General features: G+C 44.4%; 1 protein-coding gene across 1 annotated transcript in view; it reads left to right on the plus strand.

Annotated features, from left to right (window-relative positions):
• LOC126416867 (dachshund homolog 2-like) overlaps positions 1 to 18,902 on the plus strand; it is an 879,718-nt gene that overhangs the window by 468,843 nt on the left and 391,973 nt on the right. Inside the window, exon 5 of the mRNA XM_050084750.1 lies at positions 3,476 to 3,695. Within this exon, the coding sequence (XP_049940707.1) occupies positions 3,476 to 3,695 (220 nt within the window). The remainder of the gene's footprint in view (positions 1 to 3,475; positions 3,696 to 18,902) is intronic.

Genomic DNA, 18,902 nt, shown 5'->3' on the forward strand with positions numbered 1-18,902 from the left:
CATTTAACGAGCCACTCGAAAATACAAGGTCTAGACATGTTATTATTCCACTCATGTGTCACGTGACAAATGAGTGTTTCAAACAGTGCTGGAGAGCTGCGGGCAAAAACTCTTGTCACCATAAGAGTGCGACGTACCGGACGACAGCTTCTGAACCATTCGTTGCCGACAGCGAGTGAGAATGCAGTGCTGTGCAGCATGAAATTGTAGCTGTAAACGGAAATTACGGCCGATGATTTTAGGATGAGCATTGTTTACAACGCAGGCAAGTTGCACAGTTTTACCTCTCAAAAGTCCCCTTCATGTTTGTCAGTTACATTAAATTCATTTGCATTGCCTGATACTGATATTTGGATACTGGAAAAAAGCGATTCTGCGTTGCCAGTTCAGAGTGTCACACTATGCACGAAGTGTTTTTCATTTATGGCAAAGCTTGCGTAATGCTATAATCTCTACACGACTTACTTTTACAGGTTGCTTGGTTAATTAGTTCGTTGCATGTTCCATACAGCACTTTAACAATTTTTTTTATGAAATGAAGGATCAGTTTAAGCATATGTATGAATGATGAGTTTCTGTGGATGGTTACATTTTGGCTGTTTATAATTTCTTAAATTGCACACTAGTCTAAACTGTAGTTTAATGAACATATTATTTTTCAGTCCTGCTCATCCAACTACAATTCAAACTAGTTCTTTTTACAAGCACTCAGTGTTTAAATAAAAATTTGTCTATGGAGAAAGACTTGTTCAAAAGAAATAACTTTAGGTTAAATTCAGAACTAGCTTTCCTACCAGTCAGAAATTTTATGTTATTGAGTAATTATTCAGTAAATGATGAAAAATTTTCGTTAAGGCTTACTGAACTCTTTTTCTGAACCATTAACAGCTTGAATACTGAGTAATGAAAGCAATTTTTCCTTCTAGTGTTGTGCGTATGGAGGCCATTATTCTTCTCAAATCATGGTGGATTATTCATGACGAGTTTCACCAGATGCAGGGTGTACCAGGAGTAATGGTGAGAATTCAGAGATATGACAGGAACTACTATTCGAAGCGAAAAATGTCTAGTAAACATGAGCACTAAAACGCTCATCTTAAGAGCTATGAACACTTCTTTATATTCGATACTGTGAAACAAACCTCTTCTACTGCAAACTCTTTGCTTCGCATATTTTGGGAGGAGGTAACATGGACCAGAAGAAGAAAATATTATCTAAAAAAAATGGCTCCAAAATGCATTCCTTAAGAGCTATGAGCACATCATCATCTTAGATACTGTGAAAGAAATCTCTTCTACTGAAAGATGTCTGCCTCCCACGTTTTCGGAGGAGGTACTATGGATCAGAACAAGGATAAAATGTGTATTAAACACGGGCTCTAAAACCCATACTTTAAGAGTGAGCTACTCGTTCAGTAGAAGAGATGTGTCTCACAATAGCGAAGATGAGCAACTGCTCATAGCTCTTTACATATCCACTTCAGATCTCACGTTTACTGGACATTTTTTCTTGGTTTCGGTCCGTACTACCACCTCTTAAAACATGGAAAGCAAACAGCCTGCAGTGGAAGAGATTTGTTTCACACTACAGAAGATGAGAAAGTGCTCAGAACTCTTAAACTGTGCATTTTGGAAGCCATGTTTACTACACTTTTTTACTTCGAAATAGCGTTCCTCACATATGTGCTGAATATTGACCATTTCTCTTGGGACTCGTGTATATGTACTGTAAAGGTGTAGTTAGTACTCCCTGAAGTGGTTCCAAAAATATAGATGTGCTTTAACACATATTTATTCTTACTGCTATTTTTCATGCAATCAGTACTTCCTTACTTTGTGATGAGTTACCCCAAAAAGAATTTTGGCGTTGCTGAGTGGAAATGTGAAAAATGTGTTAACAGGTTGTTTCAAGACTAATAATTGTACGATGAGCAAAAATACACTACTGGCCATTAAAATTGCTGCAACAAGAAGATGACATGCTATAGACGCGAAATTTAACCGACAGGTTAAATGATTAGCTTTTCAGAGCATTCACACAAGGTTCGCGCCGGTGGCGACACCTACAACGTGCTGACATGAGGAAAGTTTCTCATACACAAACGGCAGTTGACCGGCGTTGCCTGGTGAAACTTTGTTGTGATGCCTCGTGTAAGGAGGAGAAATGCGTACCATCACGTTTGGGACTTTGATAAAGGTCGGATTGTAGCCTATCGCGATTGCGGTTTATCGTATCGCGTCATTGCTGCTCACGTTGGTCGAGATCCTATGATTGTTAGCAGAATATGGAATCGGTGGGTCCACGAGGGTAATACGGAACGCCGTGCTGGATCCCAACGGCCTCGTATCGCTAGCAGTCGAGATGACAGGCATCTTATCCGCATGGCTGTAACGGATCGTGCAGCCACGTCTCGATCTCTGAATCACCAGATGGGGACGTTTGCAAGACAACAACTATCTGCACGAACAGTTCGACGACGTTTGCAGCTGCATGGACTATCAGCTCGGAGAACATGGCTGCGGTTACCCTTGACGCTGCATCACAGATAGGAGCGTCTGCAATGGTGTACTCAACGACGATCCTGGGTGCCCGAATGGCAAAACGTCATTTTTTCGGATGAATCCAGGTTTTGTGTACAGCATCATGATGGTCACATCCGTGCTTGGCGACATCGTGGTGAACGCACATTGGGAGCGTGTATTCGTCGTCGCCATACTGACGTGTCACCCGGCGTGATAGTATGGGGTGCTATTGGTTACACGTCTCGGTCACCTCTTGTTCGCATTGACGGAACTTTGAACAGTGGACGTTACATTTCAGATGTGGTACGACCCGTGGCTCTACCCTTCATTCGCTCCCTGCGAAACCCTACATTTCAGCAAGTTAATGCACGACCGCATGTTGCAGGTCCTGTACGGGCCTTTCTGGATACAGAAAATGTTCGACTGCTGCCCTGGCCAGCACATTCTCCAGATCTCTCACCAATTGAAAACGTCTGGTCAATGGTGGCCGAGCAACTGGCTCGTCACAATTCGTCAGTCATTACCCTTGATGAACTGTGGTATCGTTTTGAAGCCGCATGGGCAGCTGAACCTCTACACGGCATCCAAGCTCTGTTTGACTCAATGCCCAGGTGTATCAAGGCCGTTATTACGGTTGTTCTGGGTACTGATTTCTCAGGATCTATGCACCCAAATTGCGTGAAAATGTAATCACACGTCAGTTCTAGTATAATATATTTGTCCAATGAATACCCGTTTATCATCTGCATTTCTTCTTGGTGTAGCAATTTTAATGGTCAGTAGTGTAGCTGAACTAAATTCGGTAACATTTTTTTCCAGCTTAACATTTCATCGGTATGTACACGCCAATATTTGGGGCTTTCTAGCCTTGTGTGTGTTTTGTGAACCTTACCAGCGCCTTCTGCCGGAGAGCCACTCGCTGACCGCCTGGTGTTTCTGTGTGCCCGCGCAGAGCCGCCGCGCATGGAGAAGTCTCCGCTGCTGGCCAACGGGTACAACCAGCCGCCGACGCACCTCAACCACATGCAGTTCCTGCCGCTCAACCACCACCCCGCGGCGGCGCACACGGCCATCCTGTCGCCCGCGGGGCTGCCGCACCACGGCATGCAGCGCGCCGACGGCTCCATCATCAAGGGCCAGCCCGCCATGCCCGGCATGGAGGCCATCGCCAGGTCAGTACGCCATCCTTGAGCCACTGTCTACTTGTGCGACTGGTTTCGAACATTGTACCTCATCATCAGGCAGTAATCGTGTGGACTTTTTTGTCCCTTCTTATTTCTCTGCAAGCTTTCCAAGTTTTTAACAGGTGTTACAGGTGCCTAGTGTGGGCGCCTTTAATGATGTATGAAACGTCAATAAGTGCGTACAATTCGTTGAAGTGAACGAACTGCCTCGAAAGGCGCTAAGCTGCCCGCGTCGGAAGTCTGTTGGTTGGGTTGCCTATCTGCATGCGCGTACTAATTCAATGCGATAGAACGGCGCGATGATTTCTCTACATGTTCCGACACGCTCACCCCTTAATGCAGCTGCACCACAGTGCGTATTACGTATTGAGACTTGGAGAGATGCACTATCCACTGATATGTGTCATTTTTAAGGTTCCGTACCTCAACTGGTAATGGAAATGAGCGTTTGGCGTCATTGGCCGGGAGGCCCTTTACGGGGCAGGTCCGGCCGCCTTGGTGCAGGTCTTACTACATTTGACGCCACATTGGGCAACCTGCGCGCCGGATTGGGATGAAATGATGATGAAGACGACACAACACCCAGTCCGTCAGCGGAGAAAATCCCCGACCCAGCTGAGAATCGAACCCGGGCCCGCAGGACGGCAATCCATCACGCTGACCACTCAGCTATCGGGGCAGACGCCTCAACTGTTGAAAACGGAGCTTGTACAGGATCACATTGTTGTCTGTCTGTCTGTCCAACTGTTAAAACACTTTTTCTCGGGAACGGGTAGTCGTATCAAGTTGAAATTTGTGTCACATACTAAGGGATACGTTTACTTGGCGGTGTAAAAAACTAAAGTTTCTAAGTTATTGGAATCAATAGATAAGGCCATTCGCGTAACATATTTTGATGCAAACTCAGTCATCAACACCTATAGGGTAAATCGCTTTGGCTTAGAATCATAAAATTTGGCAAGAAGCAATGTTTCACAGTCCAAGTAAACGAAAAGTCGGAAAACTGGTAAGTTGTAATTGTCCCACATGTAAAGAAAAATGTTGTCTTATGTTATCTGACCGTCTGTCTGTCCACCCGTCTGTTAAGACACCTTTTTTTTATGGAACGGGTAGATGTATCAAGTTGAAATCTACGTCACATACTAAGGTCTAATGGTCCCTTGGCGATGTAGTAAATGTAAGGTTCTAAGTTAATGCAATAAAAAGATATGGCGATTAATATCACATATTTTGATACTTGCAAAAGCACCTATGAAAATCTATAGCGTACTGTCCATCGACCAAAACTCATGAAATTCAGGAGGAAGCACAGATTTACGGTACAAGTAAAGGAAAAAGGAAAATCGGAACATTACAAATTTGTATCACACAAAATATATTTCTTTTGTCATTTGTTATTTGACATCAGTCTTAAAATTAAAACATTGCCGAAAGTCTTGGAATTCCCAGAACCGATATGTATCCAGTATAAATGTCGACAACAGGCAAGATTCGTCGAAATTTTCGTTTGCCTGGGTGGATGAACTGTTTATAAACGTAGTTAAGTTTGTCGGGAGCGCTTGGTGAGTGAGTCCTAATCGCACTTATCTGGAATGTACGTCTTGTAGTTTCCTCGCAGTCTTCTTCTAAAGCCCCAGAAGTACTTATGAATAACCTTGTTTTAATACTGTGTGTTGCACTGGGACTCGAACTCGGAACCTTCAGTTTAGCGGGCAGTGTCCATGACCTGCCCTCACTTCGTGCCTGAGCAACTCAGTCTTGTAAGAGCAATGCCAGTGAAAAGTAAAGTTTGATTCCCACTCTGGCAGGCATGTTTTATCTGTCACGAAGTTTGAAAACAGCGCTCATTCCGTTCCAGAGTGTAAGCTTCATTGTTTGTAAGAACTCTAAAACACAGTAAAGTTGCCCCGAGCTCGAAGATTAAGTACAACCCGATTTTAGGCTCAGGACCATGGTACAGCCGCTGGTTGTTGAAATATAATAATACATTATCAACAACCGTTATAGTTGCGTTGTTTTATTAGGCTAGTGAAGCAATATCAAAATAACGGCTGTTGGTACAGTATCATTACATAGCCCGAAGATTGGTTTGAACGCCACAATACTTTGCTACACCTGGTCCTGTTGTAGGCGGTATGCCGCTGCCTTCTTCCGATCTCTCAATTGACTTACCTAGCCAGTTTAATGTGGGCTCCGAACTGTGGTCCAGGTTGACATGCTTCACATACGGTATATCTGTCATCGCTAGACGTGAAAAGGGTGATAAGTAACAGTTAAAAATATTCTGATTCAAAACTTCCCCTTCAAAAATAAACCTGTTCAGTTTAGAGTCATTTAAAGAAACGCAGGACAGACTTGTGCAAGTTAACTAAGAACAACAGTTACTACCTGATGATGGAATACATTCTTCGAAACTGAAATAATATCTACAAATACATCATAGTCACAGCCATAGGGTTCTAAAAATATGTAAATTTATCGTGATTCCAAGCAGGTGAGTTCGTCGAAATTGTGCAGTGTTTCGATGAGTGTCAATCACTCCTATCATCATCTGGTCTACGTGCTATGAGTGACACTCGTACAGTTGTCGCGCTATTTCATTAAACTCACACAGCTGCGAATCCAGGACATTTTAGTTCGGTCGCTTCGCCTGAAAAGACAAAATAGAGGTGTAAAATATACTAATGTTGACGCAGAAGTTCACAGAATTTGCCGACTTCAGCTGCTGCTCTCGGACAGACACAAGACAGCAATAAACAGGAAACTGTATCCGCAACAGTTACCTTCGATAACAGAAATTGTCTTTCTCATGCACGTCAACAGTAAGTAGTTTTACCTGCTCCAACATATATATATATATATATATATATATATATATATATATATGAAGACAGCGATGTCTTTGATTGTGTAATCGAATAAATGGTGATGTTTCTACCCTCAGACTCACTACATTTCGTTGGCTACATTACTGAGCGTTAACCTCTCTGTACAGTTTCACTCTGACTGCCTTGCCAGATTTTCTGGTAAAATATAGCAACGAGATAGCTTAGCAGGATAGTAATTGCATAATAACTAGCCAGCGCACTTCCACTGTTAGATTCAGGCAGTCTTATATGCAAAGTAAACATCTCGCATGGAGAAACAAAGCACACAACGAAAATGAATCATAAGAGTAACGTTACTGGTAGAGTTTTTCACAGCTGTTTGTGGTAACCGACGTGAAAGACACTGGAACGTTATCCCAGCAGTGAACACAACAGAACGCGTGGCCAGTCTCATTCTCTCATTGGTTGTTGTTCTGATAAAAACTGTCAGTCACATTGTTCGTCTGAATCACGTGTATATACTTTGAGAAGTTTCTCATGCCTCAATGTTTCTTTCACGTTATGATGGGCCGAAGATGGTGACACGCTAACCATTAAGTTACAGAGGCAGATAGGACCGTGATAATCCCAGACTAGTCGCAGTTTCAACTGTAATAGATCATGTGTCATGAAAATTCAGAGTATTTTAATCTACTGCATATAATTATGTAGCACGTTGTGCGTCACGAAATAGCTGCACCATAGATTTAAAAAAATCTTCGCATCACACACGTTGTTCGAATTTCGTGCTTGAAAAAGTGCAAGTGGGGCCCATGACACCGGTGTGCTACTCCTAACAATAGCGAACGCAAGGGACCTCTTTTAAGTGAGGCACGAACTGTCTGCGATGCAGAAAAATCTGTCGCCAAAGTATCGCCAAGCTGGAAAATTGTATTACGCTTAAACAACACACAATAATCTTATAGAAGGGATGTGCCAGATTTCGGTTTTCCTGGGGAGAGGAAGAAGCCCCGGAGAATAGCTCCCTTAAACCGCTGAGCACACAGTTGAATCAATAGGGCTTCACGGTAAGGGCCACGCGCCTTCTCTGCCATTGTTACGTAATTGACGAAGGAAAGGAATGAAGTCTCCAGCACAGACGAGAAGAATTTCCTGTCAAGGTACGACAGAAAATTAATTTACGCTATCTAGCGAAGCAGTGATTGGTTGAGAGCGTTCGTTAGTAATTTTGAAGTAGACATTGAACTTTGGCGTAAGGGAGAGCCCATTTAGTGAAGACGAGATTGGGTAATGATGATGCAGTTGAGAGCTTATGCCCCGAGCACAGTTAAAAAAAGAAGAAAAGCCCTGAGCAGCATCCATTTTTCAGTAAGTTGGCACGAGAGTTGAAGACTGTTAGTCGGAAACCGTTAGTTTGAGAACCCAGATCAATTTTTTCCTGGAAAACATTTTCTAATTCGCACAGAAATACGTTCGGTATGTTCGATTGACTCGATTACCTCACTCGCTAAAATAAAACCAAATAACGACAGAAACTGTTCGTGTAAGAGGATTCAGGCTTGTTTACGTAATCTTGCCATCCTGAATGTTCCTTAAGTAATTCCACAAATAGAGAAGATGCTCTGTGAAATATTCTCCAAAATATTTAGATTCCAACCCTTATCAAGAAACTTAATCAACAGCTAATGGATATTACGGAAGACAGAATGGGAAACAAAAACATGATGAAGAACCTATAAATCATTCCTCATTTCCTTAATCCATGTTAACAGCTCCTTCTTCTTCGAGAAATGGGTGAATATTTTGTTTGGTTAGTCTATGTTTCGTTCATTCGGTATAGATGACCAACAAACGTGAGCCACCTGCAAGCCATGGCCTCCGAAATTCTTTCCAGTTTCTGGTAGACTGCTTTATACTTTCCATCCGTCTCCAGCTCTGAACTGCTCCTCCGATTTACATTAAATCGTCCTTCCAACACGTCTAGCTTTTTCAGGTTATGACTTACCATGAGACTCAAACAAAACATGTCCTTATTTGTATTCGTTCAATACCTCCTGTTAATTATATCTGGTGTACCCCCCCCCCCCCCCCCCCACACACACACACACTTGAGTAATTTCTAGGATGAGTGTTTTTAATAGTGTTTTTCCTTTGTAGACTAGTTAGATTTTGCCAGTATCGCCCCAATAAATCGAAGTCTGTCACCTGCTTTAGCCTGTCATTCTATTTCATATTCCCACAGATCATTACACCGAGATATTTCTATGAGTCTACTATTTCCAGTTGTGATTCATTGATATACTGCTTTTGAGAGTTTTATTACGTGAACAATTTTATATTTCGTAACGTTTAAAGCAATTTACTAATGTTTGCGCCACTATGAAATCTTATCAAAATCTGACTGAATATTCGTGCAGCTTTTTTCAGACAGATAAGAGCACCACCTGCAAGAATTCCGTTATCGTTAATTCGGTCTCCCAGCTCATTCATATTTAAAATTACACTGTGGAGCACCTGAAGCTACTATTGCATCAGTCGATTTATTATTATTTTTATTTATTTATTCTTTCGGCATTTGCACAGGCGATCACCACATAATGCATTAACTGTATTATTCTTATAGCTCTGTACTGAGTTGCAATATTCTTTGCATATGCTCTTATGACGCTATACCATACTACACTTATTAAATGAATGCATGATGTCTGCTCTTTCGGACATGTGTGGAAGAACAACACCAGGCATTCGTATATTGGGTCGCATCTATGGACAATGAATCCACCACCTTCAGTGTGGATGCACAATCGCGTTAGACCTCCTGCGGGAACCTCAATAGTAGCGAGCATGGAGGACATGAACGGAGACTGTGAAAAGAGGCTCTAGGTGCGAATGTGGTTTCGCTGGGAGGAGTGGCGAGATAGTCCGCGCAATGACGATAAACGGTGTGTGCGAGTGGTCCAGCGTGTTAGGTCAGAGAGCTGGTTGGCCTCTGAAATTAAAAAAAAAAACTGAGTGAAAAGATCAACAACGAGCCTGAACCGATATCATGTGACGTCCACAACGACCAAACACAACGATCAACAACGAACTAAATGAAAAAAAAGCGGCTAACGCACCTGCGTCGTAAGCAGGAGATCCCGGGTTCGAATCTCGGTCCAGCACATATTTTTACTCGCCACTGCTGATTCCGCATTAAGGCCCGATGCAGCTGATATCAATAGTTCCTTCCTTTCCCTTTCGCTTCTCACTTCTCCACCTTCAATTTCCATAATTAAACATATTATTTAGCCACTCTGTGGCCTTGTCAGAGAGTCTGTTTATGTCCTTCAGTACACTCCCCTTAGCTGTCTGCTTCACTCACAGAGTATGGTCCATTGACTGTATATCCTCGTACTCGTATTCAAGACTGTCTAATAGACCCCACTTCCTTACCTCTACCAGAACTAGTTCTGCCACGAATCCAGCGGTCTTCTTGTTGGGGTCCTGATACGTCGGTGACTTTACATCGAATGTAATAAGCTGCGCCCTTCCACCCCAGAAATCCTCAAGCAAGTCACAGTATCGCTGTTCCAACTTATCACATCGAAGGGCCTCGTTTAAGTGACTAACCTGCACGCAGTTGACAGTAGTTACCGTTGTCAAGGACAGGAATACTGCTCACGTGGAGGTCGAGCCATCAGTAGCGGGAGAGTCGACAGGTGTTCGGAGCTGGTGAGACCCCCTGGTCCTACAGGGTCAGAGGTCGCGACCCACTGCTACGACACCCGTGCAGACATCGCTCTACCGCCCCGAGGCGCCAGTCGTACGGCTTTAAGCTCGCAAATCCACTTAGTCCGCTTCCAGCAGACACTCGACAAAATTCTTTTGGCCTCCCCTGCCCCCCTCCACCATCTTAACTCAGTTAGACAATCGGCGTAGCCGCCGACGAGGACTCTTCCCGTGTCTACCTTTTCGCTCCCTCGCTGCTTGCGCCTCTTATCCAATTTCTGGGGCGCTGGCAGCTTTCCTCTGGACGCCCGGCCTCCTAAAGCTATCAAATTACCGTCGCGAGCTTCCGCTTCGGTATATCTGAGTCTGCTGTCACCCTCTCCTTGTGATTCACTGGGAACGGCACTTGGAAAAAAGAACTCCAGTTTCGTGGTCTACATAGTAATACAGAAATCGTCCTTAATGAAGTTCCTGCTGTTACTGAAATCTCTTATTTTCTGTTCTTTCCCTTTTGCCTTCTACGTTGATGTCTGTCCGTGTTATCAAGGCGAACATTTATTAAGCAACATAACTGCAGCAAGCCACACTTTTTGAATGAACAGTTTATTTCATCGTCAAGAGTTTCAGACCTAGACCAGTCGTCTGGGGGCAGCGAGGACTTCTGATAGAGATCTGATTCATGTATATGTGACATACCTAACCGTGAGACGGACTGAGCTGCAAGCGACATACCAGTATTGTACGAGAAATCCTTGATGGCCTCTGATGATGGGCCTAGACTCGAAACTCATTACAGTGAAATAAATCGTTCTTTCAAAAATTGTGGCTGTTTGCAGTTTTCTCCCTTGGCACAATCACCGAAAACAATCGGGCTGTTCAGATGCCATCGCGGATAAAATAATATCCACTTTTTTTCATTCAACGCTTTTCCGTCGTTCCAGATAGAGGAGCTATTAGTTCAGGCAACATTTCATATTATACTTGCAGACTGTTATTGTTTTTCGCAAGAATTACGTGCTTATTTTCAAATTCCTAGTATTGGAGCTCACGAGTTATTTTGAAACTGAGCTGAAAAGTACTTTAATCGGAGATGATCCTTGGTGTACACAGAATTTTAATGTTATGTATTGAATTATGTTGAAATTGCTGCTTATCCAACTGTTCATCAAATACAGGTTCTTTTCCGTGTTTTTCCGTTGCTCTCGATCATGTTAGGAACGAACTTTGAAAACCATTCGCCACTTAGTGAGATTATTCGTCATGCACCAGTAGCTAGTAAAGTGACGAGGGAGTTCCACAGTTATAGTCCATGCAAATTGAGTTTCTTTCACACTTTATTGTCAATCTGAGCGAATGTCCTATTGCCTTTGACCGAGACGTCGACAAAACATTAACCAGTAATCTTCCTTCTACGAATCTTATTGGTGCCTCCCCATTTCTCGCTAACCTAACTTACTATAAGAAATTCGATTAGAAAAAGGTGTGATAGGCGATTGAATCTCAAAAATGGAGAGTGCATATGGTCTTACTAAAAACTTTTATACCAGACGGTGCATGTCCTGGCATTCCAAAATAAGGCGCTATAACACTGTGCTCAAAACAGAATGCCTGTACGCTAGTGAATGCCTGTCGATGAACAAGGAGATACCGGAAAGGAGAAACCTACAAAAGATCGCGGGTGCGATCCACACGGAGCCCTTCTGAAAATTTCGGAGCAACAAAGAAATCCACCAGAATGTGCGGAGGTCTCGGAGAGCAGGAAGAAAAGGAGGTTGATATTTCGTGGACATTTGTTGGGAGTGGATAGACTAACTAAACAAATATTGTATTACCTCTGGAACAAGAAGACCACGACAACGTGGATTAAAGAACCTCAGAAAGATTTGCAAAGGTCCAACACCCCGGAAGGCCTCATGTTAGCGTGAACATGTTTCGAAACTGACAAGAAAGTCTGAAAGGGTTAAAAATCGAAAGAGAAACTAGAGACCGGAAGGAAATGAACGGAAGAACAAAAGCAACAGCAAAACTACGTTATGAAGGAGTATTGGAGACAATGGGAGCTCCTGATAAGGAGGACAAAATGAAGTAGTAGCGCGATCCTAAGGTAACAATTCATCAATAAAAACTAAAGTAAAAAATTAAAAAAGTAAAAGAAGCAGAGCGAGATCCAGGGTACCCGAGGAGAAATGTTCAGTATTAAGGTTCAAAAATGGCTCTGAGCACTATGGGACTTAACTGCTGTGGTCATCAGTCCCCTAGAACTTAGAACTACTTAAACCTAACTAACCTAAGGACATCACACACATCCATGCCCGAGGCAGGATTCGAACCTGGGATCATAGCGGTCGCGCGGTTCCGGACTGTAACGCCTAGAACCGCTCGGCCACTCCGGCCGGCTCAGTATTAAGGGATGTGACGTGAATCACTTTAAGATGCATACCTGTAAGATGCAAACCTTAAGAGCTACTGTGAAACAAATCTCTTCTGCTGAAAGCTCTTTACTTTCCATGTTTTGTGAGGAACCAAAAAAAAAGGTCATTAAACATTGGTCTAACCTTCTTCAGAGCTAAGCGCACTTGTTCAGTAAAATGTACTTGTTTGACAGTAGCGAAGATGAACAAGTGCTCATAGCTCTTACGTTATCAATTTTATCAATTTTAGAGCCCATATTTTCTACACTTATATGTTTCGAATGGTAGTTCCTGTCATACCCCTGAATATCGACCAACCATCTGGGCATCCCCTGTATAAGTGGAAAGCAACCACAGGTCTCATGGTTTCGTACAGTAAGAAGCGAGACGTCTAACGTCGTTTCTACGAGAAATGAATACATGATCGATCAGATCGGAACTCGCTAGAATACCCAGTGCATGAAGTATGCGTTTTCAGCCAAAGATCTAGAGGAGCAGCAGCTGTGTCTTTCTTCTCAGAACAGGCTCATTTTTTCACGTTCGTACCTTCAGCCACGTTATGACAAAGCCCGTTGTTAACAGAAGAAGAGAGAAAGAAAAAAATTCGGAGAGTCGCTGAGCGAGCTGTTGTCTGGGGTGTCGCAGAGGCTGACTGGCTAATTCTGTTTACCGGAGGAGGTAGCGACGGAAAGGCCGGCGCCTGATGAAGTGAGATTAACGCAACGGCCCCGAGCGCGCGTCTCGCATAGAAAGGCGCCAACTTACCATCTGGGGCGTTCTTCACGACTCGTCCGATTATGATTTATCTCGTGCGAGCGGCGAAAATACGCCGGGAGCGCGGAGGCGCAAAGAGCCAAACGTCTCCCACGAAGGGAATTTTTAGCGGGAAAACGTATTTTCTTTCGTGACGGAGGGGATTGTCTCGGAGACTGGCAAAGAGCTAAAGCAACGGTATCGCTGATGAACAGCCACAAAAGATGTCAAGTGTGTTGTGTGAGCAGCACGTAGAATCTGGAACCCGTTTCTCAAGCACAGGGGCCATTAATTGTAAATTAATTGTTCGTACAGTGCTGTGACCTCATAGCTAATCGCTGCCGCCATCACGGGCAAAATATTCTAGGTTGCCAAATAGCTTAAGTTCGGTAGGTGATTCTGAGATCGAACGTTTCCACTGACCACGACGTCAGATATAGAAACAGGCATATCCAATGTTACTGAGCCTATCTCTACAACATTCTAGAAGCCTCCCGTGTACGTAGGCGTTCCGATTGCCGTTTGACAGCAAGGATATCATTACACTGGTGAGGAGTATAACCGTTATGATCGTGAAACGGCAGAAAAACCAGTTTATTGAATTTTCTAGATTTTCAGCAAAAAATTTCCCACGCTACGTGGCTGTCAATTTCACTTGTACGGTAGATACGACCCTGCTACGTAGGTAAAAGTGGAACGCGAAATTTATTACGTATACTGACCGTGCCTCCTATCTCCCAACAAAGTCACGGAAGACAAGCTCTAAGTGAGAAAAGAGGCACAGAGTGTGAGAACGACAATACAGGTTCAAAAATGGTTCAAATGGCTCTGAGCACTATGGGACTTAACTTCTGAGGCCATCAGTCCCCTAGAACTTAGAACTACTTAAACCCAACTAACCTAAGGACTTCACACACATGAATGCCCGAAGCAGGATTCGAGCCTGCGACCGTAGCGGTCGCGCGGCTCCAGACTGAAGCGCCTAGAACCGCTCGTCCACCCCGGCTGGCGCTTGTGCTGCCGTAAACGACGGTACATAAGATTAGCTGGCCAGGTAGGAAATGTTGCCCGATCACCAACGACACCTTCCTAAATGTTAACGCTAGCGTGCCATGTCGATGGTACCACTTGGGTTCCCATAAGCCCAAATGTGTGAGATGTGGATTTTCACAATACCATCACTAATCAGGCAAGTAGCAACACGTGCACGACTCTCTGTCAATCATTCCCATATTCTTTTGCGTGTTATAATCACGCTGTCTCCCATGGGTAATGCCCACACATGAAGTGCATACGAACCACTGTTTCGTTTGAGAAGTGTCTGGAGCCATGGCAACCAGTTCAGATACGACATGTGCACACTGCGTTTGCTGCTCATTGTGGGAACTGGTACGCAGAACATAAGGCCGCGTTTATGTTGCAGTCTCGCTGCTCTCAATCGCTGGCCTGGCCCGGAACTAGAAATATGATTGGTTGCTTCAAGGTCACTCTTCGCTTCATACTGTCTTCCATTGCACGTTGTGTGGTTCTTTAGTGGATACAGGAGCGAGGAACAGATGCTTTTCATGGACAGAGAATTCAGATATTAATTTATGCTACGTCTAATATCAAGTAGCAATAGTAATACTTAACTTTGCTTCTGAAGTTTCAGCGTCAGTTGCTAACAGTAGAGCTGAATGTACGAACAAATACAGATACAAAAGATTTATAAATCTGTCTCTCTTCAATGCACTGCATATTTAGAGATCCCGGCCACTATGAAAGTCTAAAAATGGTTCAAATGGCTCTGAGCACTATGGGACTTAACATCTGAGGTCATCAGTCCCCTAGAACTTAGAACTACTTAAACCTAACTAACCTAAGGACATCACACACATTCATGCCCGAGGCAGGATTCGAACTTGCGACCGTAGCAGTCGCGCGGTTCCGGACTAGCGCCTAGAACCGCTTGGCCACTGCGGCCGGCTATGAAAGTCTGTAAATGTTATCCTACTGGCAAAAGCACCAAATGGGCTCAGTGTATGAATGTTCTAACGTAAGTATACCCGCCGCTGAGCTCCGCCCATGGGATTCTTGCATCCCATTGGCAACGGAGTAATCGTTCGTGGCAGCGCCCCAGTGCCGGGGTGACAACCGTAGGAAACGCGGCTGAGTAACTGACGGCGCGCGTGTTTGTAAGTGCGGCCGACCGATAGCGCACACATCAATGAAAGTAAAGTATTCAAGTAATTGTGAGGATGTATCAGCAGCGAAGCTGCAACATTAACTTACAGTGCTACAGCACTGGCATGATTGCACTAGTGCATACGTCGTACCGGGGAGACCATTGGTTTACGGGCCTATGTTCATTAGGATTATTTGCTTGTTTCTTTGCCCCCTACTCTTCCATTGTGTTTGTACCTATAATAGTCGTACACCCTACACAGGGTGATTCCGTGACGATGGTACAAACTTTCAACGATGATGCAGAAATGTAAGTGTATCGATTTGAGGTAATGGATCCTGGTCCGATAACGACAGAGGCGAAAGTTATAAGCGAAATTAATTCTGATACCTCTGACAGTGCAATAATACTGTAAAATCCTTTTTTATACCAGTCTCTGATCACAAATGAATTCTTTAGACGATGACCGGTTTCAGTCTGCAATGACCATCTTCAGATCTTTTTTACACCATGTCCTAAAGTGATACGGCCACAATGGCATCGTCAAAACATATAAATATAATCAGCATAGCATCGTCACGTAGATTTTAATTTCTACACCATATTTTAAATCTATGTGACGATGCTATGCTGATTATATGTTTTGAAGATGCCATTATGGCCGTATCATTTCAGGACATGGTGTAGAAAAGATCTGAAGATGGTCATTACAGACTGAAACCGGTCATCGTCTAAAGAATTCATTTGTGATCAGAGACTGGTATAAAAAAGCATCTCTCTATCATAACTGAAAGTGTGTAACATCTTCACGGAATCGCCCTCTGTGTCTCAAAGGTGTAATAAGGTGTGAGACTCGACTCCAAAATGGCATAATACAGTTATTTGTACCTCGTAGAGACACAACTAATCAGCAAGTAGCGTTGTGTTTCTGTAGTGGCCAGATACGTACAGGATGATGGGAAGGGGGTGGGGGTGGAAGAAGGAGGCGGGGAAGGGGAGGTTTGGAATAAGGAGTGTGTATGTGCGTGTGTGTGTGTGTGTGTGTGTGTGTGTGTGTGTGTGTGTGTGTGTGTGTGTGCGTGTGTGTGTGTGCATGCGTGCGTGTGCGTGTGCGTCGTGTGGGTGACAGAGATGAATGCGTCGGCTGGCTGCCACCGTGGATTAATCACTGGGGTCAGGACGCGGCGCGGCTCGGCGCGGGGGCGGCCGTACGCCCGCGCCGCTTTCTCACGGATTGCCGCGTTCTGCATGGCGCGTCTCGCTGCCGCCTCCTTCGGCTCCGTCCGCCCCCGCGACGGCAGCCGCAGCATCCCCCCCCCCCTCCCCGCCCCCGCCCACCCCTCTCCTCCGTCCCCCACCCTACCCCCTTTACCCCTCCTGTAATCCTTCTTATGAAAGATTTGCATTTTAATTAAAAGCAAAGTGATGAAATGATAATCAACTCGCACACGCGCGGTTCACCCCCTTCTTTTCCTTTGCCGCGAGTTTCTCCTTGTCGGTCTTCGGAGAGAACGGAAGGGATGTTTCGCGGGCACGATCTGCAGCGCCGCGCTGCTGCGGACGTCCCCGTGTTTCCCCACGGCTACCCCTTGCGGACGAGGGGGTTGCGCGCCGAGAGGGTTGCGGGGCGCGTTAACGGCGCCCGGGCCCGGGACGCAGGTAGACAGAATGATATATTCCTTGTCTCTTTGTATACAAACAGAGCCCGTAATATTTACACAGTCAATACTCGGGCATCCTCCCCAATCTTCTACGCTCATATAGTCCGAGGAACTGACGGCAAAAGACCAACAAGAATCAATCATCTCTCGTCTCCCTGCCTCATCTCCTCCACTCCTCAGCCGCACCTTCATTACGCCACTCCATTTTTCATTCGTTCTTCCTCCTGAGAGAGTTTGCTTTCGTCCTTTTTTATTTGTCCCACAGACGAGCAGCTAATCAAAAAAGTAACCCTCGCGGTCTGTAGCGCCTGTGACAAGAAAAGAGATGTGGAAAGAAGCCGAGAACTGTGTAATTGGTGCCTAAACATCCTTCTGTCCTTACTGTCATTTTGACTAAACAAGTCATCGTCATTAACACCGCTGCAAATTTACATCGGATACTGTTTAGGAGTAGTGTCGGAGTTGCTTGTTGTTGTCAGTTGGTGGCACTTGCGTTGACTCGTAAAGTCGGAGTCACTCGTTCGGCACCCATCTCCCGTCGTTGTGTGTCCTGCACATATGAAGAACCTAGTGGTACAACTGCGAATATTTGTGTGCTAGATTCCTACAAATAAAAAGAAATTTAACTTAAATTAGTTAGAAAATAGCCTGTAGCATAATCATACAATGAAGGCTTTCACGACCGGATGGTACTGTTGTTGATAATTCTTCCGGGTTATATTGCCGTGGTCCATGGAATACTTCTATTCCTAACGTTTCGTCCAACACTACGTTGGACATCCTCAGAGGTATGGCTGGTTCTGTTGAGTCCTGCCGACTGACGAGTCGGGCGTGGGAGAGCGGCCTAAATACCGAGGAAAGTGGGCGTGGTCTAGCTTGCACATAGTAGCAGAGAGAAAACTAGTCAAAAAAGATAAAATGTAACTATCGATATAGTCCGTCATAGATAAAAATCACTTATCGATTCTGTAACGCCACTGTCCATATCTCGCTTTATTTCAAGGCCTCTTCTTTTCTATCAAAATTATCTTCATGTTTATAAATTTCAATAGCCTCCCTATACAGTCGTGGATAATAGTTCGTGGTAGCAACTTAAAACTGTAGTTTCAGAAAACTTAACTACATGGTCACCGGACTGATGTGCATATTCCGCAATGACCGATTTATGAATTTTACCCACTCGGCAAGGAGGACTTCTACGGATAACTGGCAGTAAACAAAAGCACGGTGAATCGTCATAATCGCAGCAAGGTCGTGCTAACCTGTCCGTTCTCGCGCTTGCTGGTCGGCCGCACAAAGCTGTAACTCGTGCAGTGTTATCCTCAGGGAATTAAAGAAACGAGTTCAGCTTGTTTGTCGCCAAAAAAATGCAGAGGAACCTCTCCTTCTCCATGACGCACTGCCTCACACAAGTCTGCGTACCTGAGAGGAGTTTACAAAACTTCATTGGACTAGTCTTCCTCATCCATCCTATAGACATGATCTCCCAACTTCCGACCTCCATTTGTTTGGCTCAGTGAAGGATACATTCCGCGGGACGCAGTACCGTGCATGGGTGATAGGGACGTTTTGATGCAGCAAGACGCTGGATCCGACGTCGACTAGTAGAGTGGAACCATGAGGACATATAGACCCTCCTAGTAAGATAGCGTAAGGCTGTCGCACTGAAT

This window comes from Schistocerca serialis, chromosome 8 (assembly GCF_023864345.2).
Source record: "Schistocerca serialis cubense isolate TAMUIC-IGC-003099 chromosome 8, iqSchSeri2.2, whole genome shotgun sequence".
NCBI classification, from domain to species: Eukaryota; Metazoa; Arthropoda; class Insecta; order Orthoptera; family Acrididae; genus Schistocerca; species Schistocerca serialis.